Source organism: Eptesicus fuscus, chromosome 18, assembly GCF_027574615.1.
Source record: "Eptesicus fuscus isolate TK198812 chromosome 18, DD_ASM_mEF_20220401, whole genome shotgun sequence".
Classification (NCBI taxonomy): domain Eukaryota; kingdom Metazoa; phylum Chordata; class Mammalia; order Chiroptera; family Vespertilionidae; genus Eptesicus; species Eptesicus fuscus.
This window is the reverse complement of record NC_072490.1, coordinates 3225268-3239161: the sequence shown is the minus strand read 5'-3', so window position 1 is coordinate 3239161 and position 13894 is coordinate 3225268. Positions and strand designations below refer to the sequence as shown.

At 66.6% G+C, this 13894-nt stretch overlaps 1 protein-coding gene across 1 annotated transcript in view; it reads left to right on the top strand.

The window, feature by feature from the left end:
• Nucleotides 1-13894, top strand: part of ITPR1 (inositol 1,4,5-trisphosphate receptor type 1) — a 175272-nt gene that overhangs the window by 137537 nt on the left and 23841 nt on the right. Inside the window, exons 41-47 of the mRNA XM_054729485.1 lie at nucleotides 3336-3516; nucleotides 4934-5187; nucleotides 8136-8336; nucleotides 9355-9465; nucleotides 10100-10195; nucleotides 11451-11588; nucleotides 12399-12503. Of these exons, the coding sequence (XP_054585460.1) occupies nucleotides 3336-3516; nucleotides 4934-5187; nucleotides 8136-8336; nucleotides 9355-9465; nucleotides 10100-10195; nucleotides 11451-11588; nucleotides 12399-12503 (1086 nt within the window). The remainder of the gene's footprint in view (nucleotides 1-3335; nucleotides 3517-4933; nucleotides 5188-8135; nucleotides 8337-9354; nucleotides 9466-10099; nucleotides 10196-11450; nucleotides 11589-12398; nucleotides 12504-13894) is intronic.

Here is a 13894-nt window from a genome sequence, read left to right as displayed (position 1 = left end):
TCTCAGCAGGAACTGAAACTGCCCTTCTGAGAATCGCCGGGGCAGCCCGAGGGCCCGACGCCTGTGCCCTGGCTGCCTGGCTGCCCCCCTCCCCCGCCCCTCCCTCCGCCCCGCACGAGCCCTCGAGTAGGGAGGTGACAAGGACACGTTCTTAGAAAAGAAAAAGCCGTTCCGTGAGGACGGGCTTTTGAAAAGCCACACACACAGCCCGGCCCCCACGCCGGCCGAGCGGGGCTGTGCCGTTCCTCCAGCAGGAACCTGTGGAGCCGTCGCAGGCTCCGACGTCCCCTGCCCTCCGCGGGCCCCTGTGTGAAACGCCCCGGTTCCGGACGAGGCCGGTTTCTCTCTGCCTCTGAGGACCGGGGGGCCTTTCCCTGGGGACGCTGCCCGCGCGTCACGGTGAGACTGTGTCCTCCCTGAAACTGCCAGCCGCTCCATCCCGGCCTGGGGGCATCCTGGGCACCGGCTCGGAGCCCGGCCTCGGAGCCTGCCGGAGGGGCACGGCCAGCTGGGCGCCCTGCCACTCGGAGGCGGCCTGCGCCCACGCTCCCGGGGGCCTCTGGGCTCCCGGCGCCAGCGTCAGGCGGGATCCCGGGTTCGAGTTCCCTCCAGCTGCCGGGGGAGGTGGCTGAGGGTTTGGGGGATTCCTCGGGGCTCTCGTGTGTTCATTCAGATGGCAGGTCTCTCCTGAGCCCTGCCGGGGGCCAGGCGCCGCGATGCCGTCGGGGGTGGGACCCTCGAGGGCCCTGCCCTCCGGGAGCTTAGGGTCTAGCCGGCGAGATGGGTGCTAAACCCGTTTCCCGTGAAATAAACAGCAGATGGGGAGGAGGGTGGTGGAGACCCCGCGTAGGGGGTCAGGGGGCTTCCCTGGGAGGTGCCATTTAACTGGCCCTCCCCGTGGGAGCAGGCGGCTGCGTGGGGTGCGGAGGGTCCTCGGCCGGAGGGACGGGCGTGGGCCTGTGTGCTGGGAGCTGGAGGGGCGGGGCTGCGATGGAATGGCGGCTGGGCCCAGGGAAGGTGTGGCACCGGCTGGGAGGCTGGAGTCGGTGACCCCGGCCCCTGCCGACCCCCAGTCAGTGCTTCTGAAGGCGCCGGGTGGGCTCGGGCTGCCCCCGGCTGGAGGACCATGACCGATGCCAAAGCCATGGCAGCTCCCCGAGCGGCACGTCCACCACCCGGAGTGAAATCCCACCTGCACCCGCCGCCCATCCACGGGGCGCTTATCTGCACACCGCCCCCCCCCCTCAGGCCCCGAGGGCTCCCTGCCAGCCAGAACACGGGGGTGGTGGGGGGGCTGCGGGGATGGGAGAGCGGACGCTCAGAGCGCGGCCCTCGGGGTCCAGGCGGCGGGGCCCTCCGTCGGGAAGGCGCCCGCCGGGCTGACGGCTGGCTGTCCGTCAGCGTGTCCTTGCCCCCGGCCGGCCAGGGCGTTGTTCTTTTCCTCTGGATTTTACGGCCGAGCGGCTGTGTGGTGTTGTTTTTCCACGGAGGCCTCGTGTTCGCGCGTCTGCGTTCCATCCCTAGAAAGAGTCCCGGGCCCTCCCCTCCTGTGTGTTCGTCGCGCTCTTCATGGTCCGCGATGCCCGCAGGGGCGGTCTTGGGGACGGTGCTCCCCGCACCCCACGCCACTCTCTCCGCGCTCCTGGGCCGTAGCGCTCAGCTCCTGGGGGCAGAGCAGGAGGCTTGCCTCGGCCCCTTTCGGTCGTGACGCCGTCCCGTGCAGCCGTGTGCCTCGAGTGTGCGGCACAGCTTGGCCCGAGGTCACAGGTGGTATGCCTGTCGAGTTCTCTTCCTGTGGCTGTGCCGTGGCCCCGGACGGGCTGGAGGGGAAGAGGCAGGGCCAGGGAGCCCGAGGAGGGGCGGGTCCTGGGTTGTGTGTGGGGAACAAGATGAAGAAGGGCAGCGAGGGGGGCAGAGGTCAGGGTGTGCCTGGGGGCAGGCGGCACGGACATGTGCCAAGGAGTACGTGGGCCGTTGGCGAGGAGAAGGGGCAGAGAAGGACGTGGCATGTCGGCCGCTAGGGGGCCCTGGGGGGGGGGGCTGCGGGGTCAGGCAAATTGGGGGGGGGGCGGGCGAGAGGTAGAGGAGTTAGGGGGCTTCAAGAAGCTGGGATTTCCGTTTTTCCTGGGATTGCAAGCCGGCCCCTTCTGTGGGAAGAATGGAGGGTGTGAAACTGGCAGAGCCCCCCGGGGGGGGGGGGCACGCGGCGCTGGGAGCTCTGCTTTGTTCTCCTGGAAGTGGCCGGGTGGTGTTTCTATGTAAACAGCTCACAGCAGCGCGGTGTGTGCAGAGCGGTAAAGCGCGAACAATGGAGCTGAGGCGCCCACCGAGCCGCCTCGTTACAGCAGCAGCTGCGCCGTGGCTCCAGTTACGCCGTGGCTCCAGTTGCGCCGTGGCTCGCAGCAGGTCCAAACGCGAACACACACACGTGTCTGGAGGGAGGCGACCCGCTGACGTGGAGGGTCTTTGTCTGCACACCCTCACCTGTCCTCCCAGGCCTGCCCTGGACGCCCCTCTTCCGTGAGGATTGCGGGGTCACCCTCGCCAGCTCTGGGCGCTGGAATAGAAGTCTGTGGAGCGCTGGGCGCTGGTGACTCACCCGTGTCAGTCTCACCTGGGGACATGGCACCCTCACCTGGTGTGGAGGCAGCCTGCGGGGACAGGTAGCCGGCTTACTCGTCTGCGTGTGCCCACGGGCTGTGCCCAGGGGAGGGGCTCGTGGAAGTCCTTACAAACGGCTGGCCCTGCAGTCATCACCAAAACCACACTCCAGCCCTGGCCGGTTTGGCTCAGCGGTTGGAGCGTCAGCCCGAGGACCAAAGGGTTGCAAGTTCGCTTCCAGTCAAGGGCGCAGACCTTGGGTGCAGGCTGGATCCCCAGCCCAGGGTCAGGGCACGTGCAGGAGGCGACCAATCGATGTTTCTCTCTCTCTCTTCCCCCCACACACACATACTCGCTCAAAATCGATGGAGAAATACCCCGGGTGAGGATTTACACTCACACACAGACCTCGTATTTCCCCTGTTAACGGCGTGGTTCCGTGTGTGTGCAGGCGGCCGCTCGCGGTGGGCTGAAATGTGCCCCCCACGCCTTCCTCAGCACGCTGCCCTCCCCCGTGGGGCCGCTCCAGCACAGACGCCCCGGGCTCAGCAGAAAGCCTCGGGCCGAGGATCCGGACCGCCATCGGGCGCCGCGCGGCGTTTAACCTTGGTCCCGCTCAGCGCACGCGCGTGAGGTCGCGTGGCCGCCGCGGATCTCCGTGAGGTTGTGGTGTCTCGAGGGGGAGGCGCTCCCTGGCCGTCACGGTGCTGAGAGCGTGTGGGTTTCCCTCGCAGCATTCCTTCTTCTGCCGGCTGACGGAGGATAAGAAGTCGGAGCGATTCTTCAAGGTCTTCTACGACCGCATGAAGGTGGCGCAGCAGGAGATCAAGGCCACGGTGACCGTGAACACGAGCGACTTGGGCAACAAAAAGCAGGACGACGAGACGGACAGGGACGCCCCTTCCCGGAAGAAAGGTAACTGCCCCCCCCCCATCCCCTCATCCCCCCCCGCACACACAGCTCTCCGTCAGCTGGTCTGTGCAGCCCGAGGGCGTCCCTCCTTCTCTTCAGTTCTTTCGTGGCTTCGAGAGGCCGGGCCGTAGGCCCACTGGCTCTCAGAGCAGAAACGGAGTCCAGCGATGACGTAGCTCTTCCTGCGCAACCCCGGGCGGATTCCTGCCGCTTGGGAGGCTCCTCTTGTGCAGTCAATTCACAGGCACTCCCCTGGTCAGACGCCGGTGTTCCTGGCGGGAAAGCCATGCATAGTCTCTCTCTGTGACTTTCCACGTCGCGCTGGAGAACGTTGAGGGAAGTTCAGGCCGATGTCCCATCTCTTGCGGGCGGAGTGTCCCTTGTTTCTGAGTTACTGACTGTGTCTGAAGCTTTCTGTCCACCTCCTCAGTTAAAGAGAAGCCATACCTGGGAGGGGGAGACACCCCCCCCCCCGCCCCCCAGGGTTGAGTCGATGGCCGGGCCTTGCTTTTAGGGTTGTGACTGGGTTTGCAGCCACAGCACATCCGACCTCGGGGGCTTGTTGCTGCCGTGCATTGTGGGATGTTTAGCGGAGGCCAGCAGCCCACCCCACCCCCAACCCAAAGGCCTCTGGATGTTGCAGACTGCCCCCTGGCTGGGATGAGGGCAGGGTCACCCCCGTGGGTAACCGCTGGTCTGGAACGGGGAGAGAGAAGAAAAGGACACTCCGTCTACGGGGTACTCCTGGGACCAGGCACCATTCAGTCCTTTGCACGTGTCACTGGTTTAGAACCCCAGTCAACCCTGTAAAACAGGTAAAACTGTTGGCCCGTTTCACAGATGAGGAAACGGAGGCCCAGGGCGGTAATGACCTTGTTCGTGTGAAAGGCCTGCAGCCCGTAGGCAGTCGAGCCCGGTGCGAACCCAGGCAGTGTGGCTGCAGGGGCTGATGCTCCTGCCTGGACGCCTGGTCCCCTCGCAGGGCGCTCTGAGGCCGAGGCCAGGGGCACTCGTCAGGCGCCCGTCACAGCACAGGGCTCCGTCAGTCGTCACAGCAGTGACCGTGGTTACTATGCGATCAGCATCCTGTCAGCCCTCACAGGAGCCTTCTCTGGGTGAAGTTCACCCCATTTTACAGATGAGGAAGCTGAGGCCCGAGGCCTAGATCCGGGGCCTGACGGCCTGTAGTCAGGCTTTCCTCTCACACCCGAGAGCGTGGATGAGGTCAGAGCGCGAGCAGGCTGGCACGCCCGGCTCCGTTCCCATCCTTCCCGGGGACGAGAGAAGGCGGGCTCCTTGGAGGGTTTGGCCGCCGCCGTGAGGCCCGGGGGTCCGAGGGCTGTGTACTGGGCGTCACCTTGGGGTGGCGGGCGGCGTCCTGCGCATGCGCAGCGCCGACGGGCTCCCGTTTGCCTCGCAGCCAAAGAGCCCTCGACGCAGATCACGGAGGAGGCCCGCGACCAGCTCCTGGAGGCCTCGGCCGCCACCAGGAAGGCCTTCACCGCCTTCCGGAGGGAGGCCGACCCCGACGACCACTACCAGGCCGGGGAGGGCGCGCAGGCCGCGGCCGACAAGCCCAAGGACGAGCTGGAGATGAGCGCGGTCATCACCATCATGCAGCCCATCCTGCGCTTCCTGCAGCTGCTGTGCGAGAACCACAACCGGGACCTGCAGGTGAGGCCGGGGGCAGGTGAGGCCGGGGGCAGGTGAGGCGGGGGGCCTGCAGTGGTGGTCCGGGGCCTGCAGGGGAGGCCTGGGGCAGGTGAGGCCGGGGGCAGGTGAGGTCTGGGGCCTGCAGGGGAGGTCCGGGGCCTGCAGGGGAGGCTGGGGGCAGGTGAGGCCGGGGGCAGGTGAGGCGGGGGGCAGGTGAGGCGGAGGGCCTGCAGGGGAGGTCTGGAGTGGGGAGGCCTGGGGGCGGAAAGGCCTGGGGGCAGGTGAGGCCTGGGGTGGGGAGGCCTAGGGGTGGAAAGGCCTGGGGGCAGGTAGGCCCAGGGACATGGCCGCATGGCACGCCTGACACTCAGCTCCTGTCCCCCTGCCGGGTCCTGGCGGGGAGGGTTCTGTGTCTGGGTGATGACATGGTCCTGTCTGTCCTCCCCTCCATCCCCCTGGGACAGGGAGCGTCCCTCGCCCTTGCTGTCTGCATAGTTACGTGTGCATCCGGGACCTGCCTGTGTTCGGCATCACGGGTGCCCAGGTGGCACGCGGGCGGGGGGCTGGCTGGGTAGAGAACATCCCGGATGTACACGCCTGCTGCTCAGGAAGGCCTGCTGTGCGTGAGGGGTGAGGGAGGGGTTCCGGAATGTTGCACAGACGAGGCCTCACAGCATTGGTGGAACTGATCATTGCGGAAGTCCTTGGCTCCCTTTTCTGCTGTTGTGCGATGGTCGCGGGGGCCCAGGGCACCTAGAACACCGGCGCGGAGAGTCGCCTCTGCCGTGACACTCGTCTCGTAGAGGAGGGGCTGAGGTTCGGGGACACGGGCGGGCGTGCGGAGCTGGGACCCGGCCCCAAGCCGTCCGCCGCAGGGCCTGAGCTCTCCCTCGCGGTGTCCCCACCAGCAAAGGCTCCTAGGAAGGCCCCGGGGGGCCCCGGGGCGCCCCTGCTCCAGCACCCACCTGTGGGGAGAGTCATGTGTCACAGCGCCAGCCTCCAGCCTGGCGGTGCCCGGGCGCTGCTGGCTCCGGGGAAACAGCCCTGTCCGCCCAAAAGGGGCGACGATGAGCAGGAAAAATGCCTGGACAGCTCCTCCTAACACAGCCAGGTGGACGGTGCTCCTGTGTCCTTAAGGAGGGCGTGGGCAGGAAGTGAGCCCTGTGCGGACGGCACGGGGCGGGCCCTTGCAAAGAGCCACCTTAGCACAGCCCACCTGGCCCAGGTGGTCCGTACCCCTCCCCCGCCCCCCCCCCCGCAGACACCCACACACACACCCCCACACACACACACCCCCACAGGCCTGAACAATGGCTCCGTGTTTGGTTTCGTACGGAAGCAGAGCGTGAGGCACTGAGGTCCAGGGGCTTGGGGGAGGTGGGGAGTCTGATGATGAGTCAAGCATTCAACTTGGGTGCCCGCTTTTAATGTGGGCCTTTACCAACATTCTGATTATTCAAGGAGTGAGAGCATGAGTCTATTCTGGCTGTAAAGGTTCAGACGAAAGTTAGTACTGAGTTAGAACGAACTGTCCCTCTCCCCGTTCCTACCCCTCCACCCAGAGTGATGTCGTGGGTGTGGGCCGTGGCCGCCAGGCCTCCTCCCGCGTGTTTGGATGGGGCGTGGGAGACACGTTCATCTCTGCCTTTTGGGTTTGACTGAAGTATATCCTCGAGGTCTTTCCATCCGGCCCATGTGGACCTGCATCCGGGTTTCTGTTTGTCACGGAGTGATGTGGATACATTGTAGCTGCTCCCCAGTTGCAGGGCATTCGGTGTGTCACTGAGTGATGTGGATACATTGTAGCTGCTCCCCAGTTGCAGGGCATTGGGGTTGTCACTGAGTGATGTGGATACATTGTAGCTGCTCCCCAGTTGCAGGGCATTGGGGTTGCTTCTGGTCCTTCCCTGTGACAGGGCCATCTGACCAGAGGCCAGGGTTTCTCAGAAGCGTGATCACTGGGTCAGAGGTTGCATCCACTTTATCTTTTGATCGTATCTCTTTGTGGCGCCATTTTCTACAGTCAGCACACGAAACTTTTATAGCTTCGAGCAAAAGCATGTTTGTGGTTAATTTCTGCTTCTCTTTTAGAAGAGATTAATGGAATCTCTGACAAAAATCTCCTCCTCATCAAAACAGGCTGCCGTAGAAGGCGGTGGGATGTGGCTCGCGCTAACGTGTTGAAGTTCAGTGTCTCTTGTTAACACTACTTACCGGTCCACCTGCACAACGCACTGGGCACCCGCTCACCAGCACACACACACACACACACACACACACACACACACACACTCACTCACCCCCCTTTATCAGTGGACGTGGCCACACAGATCTCCGGGTCCCCGCAGGGCTCTGGGAATTCAGACCCCACCTTCACCTGTTCTGGAAATGTCAGATGCTGTGGGCTTAGCACCTGGTGAGAGGGCGGGTGGGCTGGAGTGGAAAGAAAAAAACGGGAACTCGACAAGCTCAGGGAGTCTGAGGTAGGTGGTCGGAGACGAGCTGCATCCCCTGTAAAGTCACCCAGGGAGCCGGCCACCGCGTCGATGATCATGGCCACAGACCGTGTCCACGGCTGACCCTCCGAGGGCTGACCCTTCAGTTCCCCGGACGCGGTGTGTCCCTGCATAACTGTTCCTACATCCAGGGCACTGACCCGTCCGATTCTATCAAAACAGCAGGGTGAGCCCGGCCGGCGTGGCTCCGTGGTTGAGCCTCGACCGATGAACCAGGAGGTCACAGTTCGATTCCCGGTCAGGGCACGTGCCCGTGTTCCGTGCTCGATCCCCAGTGTGGGGCGTGCAGGAGGCAGCCGATCAATGACTCTCTCTCGCCATTGATGTTTCTCTCCCTCCCTCTCTGAAATCAATGAAAAATTAAAAAAAACACACACAACAACGGCGGGTGAGTGACCGTCTCCCTCTTCTCCCCGCCTGCGCTCCCGCGGCCTGGCCGCTGCCCGCTCGCAGAACTTCCTGCGCTGCCAGAACAACAAGACCAACTACAACCTGGTGTGCGAGACGCTGCAGTTCCTGGACTGCATCTGCGGCAGCACCACGGGCGGCCTGGGGCTGCTCGGCCTCTACATCAACGAGAAGAACGTGGCGCTCATCAACCAGACGCTGGAGAGCCTCACCGAGTACTGCCAGGGGCCCTGCCACGAGAACCAGGTACCGTCCGGGCGCGAGGTCGGGTCGGTCATTCCGCCGTGTTGTTGGGGGGACTCGCTCAGGAGTCACAGGGCGCCCGCCCGCCCGTCGGCCCAGGGAGATGTTGCACTTGAGGCCGTCGCCAGCAGTGAGGAGAGGGCTCACCTGTCCCAGATGTGGGCTTGTCCTCGCGGGGCGGGGCGGGCCGGGCTCGGTTTGGCTGCCCCGCTCTAACCTGCCGGGGCAGATGCTAAAGGTGGAGTTAAACTGAGACCGGGCGGCGGGGCCCTGTTTCAGATGCTGGGCCGGAGCCAACACGTGGCTCCTTAGTGGCAGGAGGGCCGGGCCCCGCTGGAGGGGAGCCTGCCCTGCAGGAGGCAGCCCGACGGTCACGCGGGGACATGGGAGGTTCAGGCTTTGACCCCGCCGATGTTCCGAGGGGAGGAGGACCGTCAGCTTTGACCTTTTGACCTTGGCCTCTCCGGAAGTAGATTTCTGGACCGGGCCGCTAGTTTCCTGAGAGCAGCCGCTGCTTGTCGGCGGCGTCCCGTAGTCGTGGGCCGGGTCGCGCGTTTTTACCTGTGGGCGTGAGCCAGGGAGCTCGCTTCCTACGTGACGGCCTTCGGTAAACGTCCGCCTGAGAGCGAAGCGGGGGAGGATGGAGCCCCCCGAAGGGGGAGACGGGGCTCGGGACCCAGACTCCGTCGCACGCCCGGTTCCCCTTCAGAACAAAGGCCGCGGCGCCAGCGCCGTTTGGTCAGACACGGCCGTGTGTCGGCTCCAGCGCAGGGGCTTCCCCGCTGTTGGCGGATCCTTCTGGAACCAGGGATGTGCGTCCCTTTCATTCCCACCGCTTCCTCGCGGAGCACGTGCGGCCCTTCCCGCGGCGCTGGCCGTGGCGGGCGCCGTGTCCCATAGCGGCTGGGCCCGCTGGCCCCTGGCTGCTGACAGCACATACGTGCACATGTGTGTGTGCATGTGTGTGTGCGCGTGTGCACGCCTGTGTCTGCGTGTGCATGTGCGTCCTGTGTCTCCTCAGAACTGCATCGCCACCCACGAGTCCAACGGCATCGACATCATCACGGCCCTGATCCTCAACGACATCAACCCGCTGGGGAAGAAGCGCATGGACCTGGTGCTGGAGCTGAAGGCAAGCGGCCGAGCCGGCGGGCGCCTCGGAGCGGGGCGGGAGCCGCGGGGAAGCTGACGGGAGCGGCGGTGCTTCTGCACCCGACGCAGGGCCCGTGGCACCGGCCGCACGCCGCGCTGCAGTCCTCGCTTCCCCGGAGGGGCCTGGGCAGGCGGGTGCACACGGCCGGCACTGTAGCCAGGGCGAGCGGCGTGGCGGCGCACCCCGTGGTCTCTGACGCCACGTGGCGGGAGGGGCGGCTGACGAGCACACAGCTGACCGTGTGGACCCACCGCTGCCCACCAGCAGGGAGCCCCCTCTGTGCCGGCTCGGCCTCCAGGGGCCCTTCTCCGCGGCGAGGCTGACGGCACCTCTGGCCACACCGCCGTGCCCGACCTCTGTCACGGGGAGGGCACCCGTTTGTTTAAACGCCCACTTTCCGCTGGAACCGTACCAGGTGACGCTGGGGGAAGCGACGCCCAAACAGATGGGTGTCTTCGACCGCGCCCGGCGGTGCAGACGTGACCGGGCCCGGGGGGCAGCTGCCCGCCTGGAGCGGGTGCTTCTCCATGTGCTGGCCCAGCGCCCCCTGGGGGCCGCGGCGTCACAGCCTCGGGCCCGCGCAGCCGCCCACGCCCCGCTCTGTCTCCCCCAGAACAACGCCTCCAAGCTGCTGCTGGCCATCATGGAGAGCAGGCACGACAGCGAGAACGCCGAGCGCATCCTCTACAACATGCGGCCCAAGGAGCTGGTGAGCGGCCGAGGGGGATCAGGGGGTGCCAGGTCGGGGGGGACAGGACGCAGTTCAGGCCTCGTCCCAACGAGGGGGAGGGTGACGGCCCTCGCGGGCCGCCGTCTGAAGCCGAGAGGGACCGTGCGGCACCGCGGCTTCCCCGCGCTCCTTCCCTCCTCGTGGCCACCCCCGTCCTCTGTCCCCAGCTCGGACTCGCCGCTCCTCTCGCTGCCGATGGTCTGGCGACAGGAGCGTGTCCGGGTGCGAGCCTCTCGCTGCCGATGGTCTGGCGACAGGAGCGTGTCCGGGTGCGAGCCTTGGTGGTGGTGGCGTCCCCGAGGGCGGTGACCCCAGCTCGGAGCGGGCGCTGGCCCGTGAGACCGGCAGCTCAGAGGGTGACGTGGCCGAGGACGGGCTTGTGTGACCGACAGGCCTGGATGAGGCTCCAGCACTTCCCCGCGGGCCCGGCGTGCTCGCGGCCGGGCCGCGGTCCCTCCCGTCTTCCTGTGAAGGACGTCATCCCAGGGTCGGCTTACGTGACAGCTTAGGCACCTGCGGGGGGCGGGGGGCGGTCACTCTCCAGTGGGGACGAGCGCCAGGCAGAGACCCCTTTGCTCCCGTGAACCGAGAGCACCCGCCTTGGTGGGGACCTCAGCCCAGAGCCAGGTGCCCCCGGTGCCCAGCTCGCCCCCTTGTGGGAGACGGACACCCTTCGGGCTGCGGGGAGCGTCACGGGCTTTCTGGAACAAACCCACGTAGCAGGGAAGCTCTGACGTGCAGACGTGTGTGGGTGTGTGTGCATGTGTGTGCGCGTGTGGGTGTGTGTGCACGGGCGTGTGCACACGCAGATGGACGTGTGTGCTCTGGGCCCCACACCCTGTGCAGCTCGTTTGTGCAGTTGGGTGTCCGAGAGAACGGGTGGGAGAGAGCGACCTGTCTGACCGGTGTCGGCACAGGTGGGCCCACGGGCTGGCCTGGGCCCCGGAGAGACGTTCCTGCCCAAGTCCGTGCAGGAGGCCAGTGCCTTCCCAGCCACCACAGCAAGGACCCCCTCGGGCAGCGCGGCCCAAGTGCGCTGTCCTTACTCTTGGAGTGGCCCCATCTTGAGTGACAGGCTCCCTGGTAAACAGCCCGGCCCTCCCTCGTCCCAGGCTGGGTCCGGAGGGACCGAGAAGTGAGGGGCCCAGGGGGCTGCTGATGGCAGCCGCGGGTTCCCCAATGGTGCCAGGCCCGGGGTCCCTGACGGGAGCCGTGTCCCTGGTCCTCTCTGCAGGTGGAGGTGATCAAGAAGGCCTACCTGCAGGGGGAGGGGGAGGGGGAGTCGGAGGAAGGGGAGAATGAGGAGAACGGCGAGGACGGAGCGGCCTCCCCCCGGAACGTGGGCCACAACATCTACATACTAGCTCATCAGGTACGGCCTCCCGACACGCCCCGCGCTGCCCGCCAGGCACGCCCCACTCGCTGCCGGGACCCTAGCCCATGGGCCCCCCCTCTTTCCTGGCTTCACCCAGTTTTGCTGGCTCTGTCTGTGCCGGGGGTTCCCAGGCGCTAAGGGCAGCCTGGCCGTGTGCTGAGTTCCAGGATGCTTCCCCTTCCCACGGTGCTGGGGTCACGTCCCTGCCCCCTACCTTCCCCCCCCCCTACCATCCCCCCCTCCCCCCTCCGCTTCTAGCAGCCCTCGTGCTGGGCAGGATGCGGAGACGGTAATGATGGGCTGGAGAGAGTGAAGGAGGGTCAGGGTCTTATGAGCATCGAGGGGTCTGTGAGTCGTCACGCCCAGCTGCTGCCTTCCCGGCCGGCGCCTCCAGGACCAGCCTGTGCGGTGCCTTCTCCCTGTTTGCCCGGGGGGGGGGTCACCTCCGCCCGGCACCCAGGCACCCAGGCGCCCCTGGCGTCATCCTCTCCCACGTGGCTGGGCTCTGGGGAGCTTCCTCTAGCGGGAGCAGCAGTTCCTTCCCCACAGGTGTGGGCGTGGCTGGGCCACGGGCCTGTTTCCTCCCCCCCCACCCCCCAAAGGTCAGGAATTAGATGTAAGCGGGGACGGTGCTGGGCCGAGGTCACAGGCGCTGCCACCAGCAGCAGAAGTGCCGCCCCTGCCTCAGCTCCTCCATCCGTGGCGTTTGGCCACCGAGAGGCCCCCTGTCCAGGACCCCGACTCCCCGCTCCCAGCGTGGGCGGAGCGTGGCCTGGCGCGGGACACCGCCGTCCGCCTGTGTTGCAGCTGGCGCGGCACAACAAGGAGCTGCAGAGCATGCTGAAGCCGGGGGGCCAGGTGGACGGCGATGAGGCCCTGGAGTTCTACGCCAAGCACACGGCCCAGATCGAGGTAACGGGCGGCGGGCCCTGCAGCCAAGCACCTGCCGATGGCCCGACCCTGCTGGGGGCTGCAGAGGAGGGGGCGCCGTTCCCAGGGGAGGAGGTCGTGCCCGTGGCGGGCTCTGACCAGGCCCCGGGGCGCGCAGGAGGCAGGCCGAGCAGGTCCGGCAGGGGGCCCGCGGCGGCGTGAGGTCAGGGGGCTCCTCCTGGGGAAATGACGCCCGAGCCCAGACCGTAAGGAAAACGGGGCTGAGGCGGGCGGAGACCGGCAGGGAGCGCGTGGCAGATGGGGTGTGCTGGCCAGGGGCCACGGTGGGACGCCGGGTAAGGGTGCTGCCGGATGAGGGTGCGGGGCTGGATCCGGTGAGCGGGAGGGAGGGGTGCCGGCCAGGAGGGAGGACGAGAGCCCGGCCCACAGAGTCCCGTCAGCGTGGACTGTGCCCGTGGACAGTGGGGACCTCGGGCAGCGGCGCTCAGAGGACTGACGGTCACGGGGATCAGACACAGACTCACTCGCCCTCCGTGAGCTGGACGGGCTCACCCCACTCTGCAGACGGGCCCGAGGCAGAGCAGAGAGCGTGCCGGGCCTCGCCGTCGGGGCGGACTGTCACCCAGGCCGGCAGCCCCGGGGCCTCGGTGCACCGTGTGTTGGTCCCTGAGCCCTGTGCTCACCCGGTGTGCCCTGGGGCACTGGCTCCGGGCGGGCTTACACCAACCCCCACCCTCCAGTCCAGGGAGGTCGGCTTAGGACAGAATCAGGGCGATGCAAAGCTTCCGGAAACTGACCTCCAGCTCGACTTGGGCGCCGGGGGGGTCTGAAGACCATGTCCCCCAGGACCTTCGGCCAGGGCTGGGGGGACGGCCTCACCTCTGAGAGCCTGACCCAGCCGCCTCCGGGAGGGAGAACCAGACCTTCCTATAGAGGGTGTGGCCGGGCCTCCCCTGACTCCCCCAGGCTCTGCAGAGGCCGCAGACACACAGGCCAGGCCCCATTTTATGCCTCTGCCGCAGCCCCTTTAAATCTCTGCCCCCAGTTGGGACTCACACGGTGTCTTAGAGTTAGAACAGTCCTGACCTCACTCCCTCCTCTCTGGGGCCGAGCCGGTCTGGGCGGCTGGAGAGAACCTGGGAGGAGTCCACCGGGGCCAACAACGCGAGTTTAGGAACAGGGAGCGTGCCCCGGCCTCCGCCGGCACCTCGTGCCTGCCTCGCACGTGTTCGGTGCTGTGAGACCAAGAGGCGGGGCGTCACTGGATAAACCAGCGATGGCCCTTTAAGGCTCCTGTCAGGGAAAAATAACGCAAGTTTGCCAGGTGAGGAAGGACCGCAGGGCAGGGGATGCTGCCCGTGGCGATAGCCGCCAGCCAGGTGTGCGGCTCGGCACAGGGGCAGCGAAGCTAA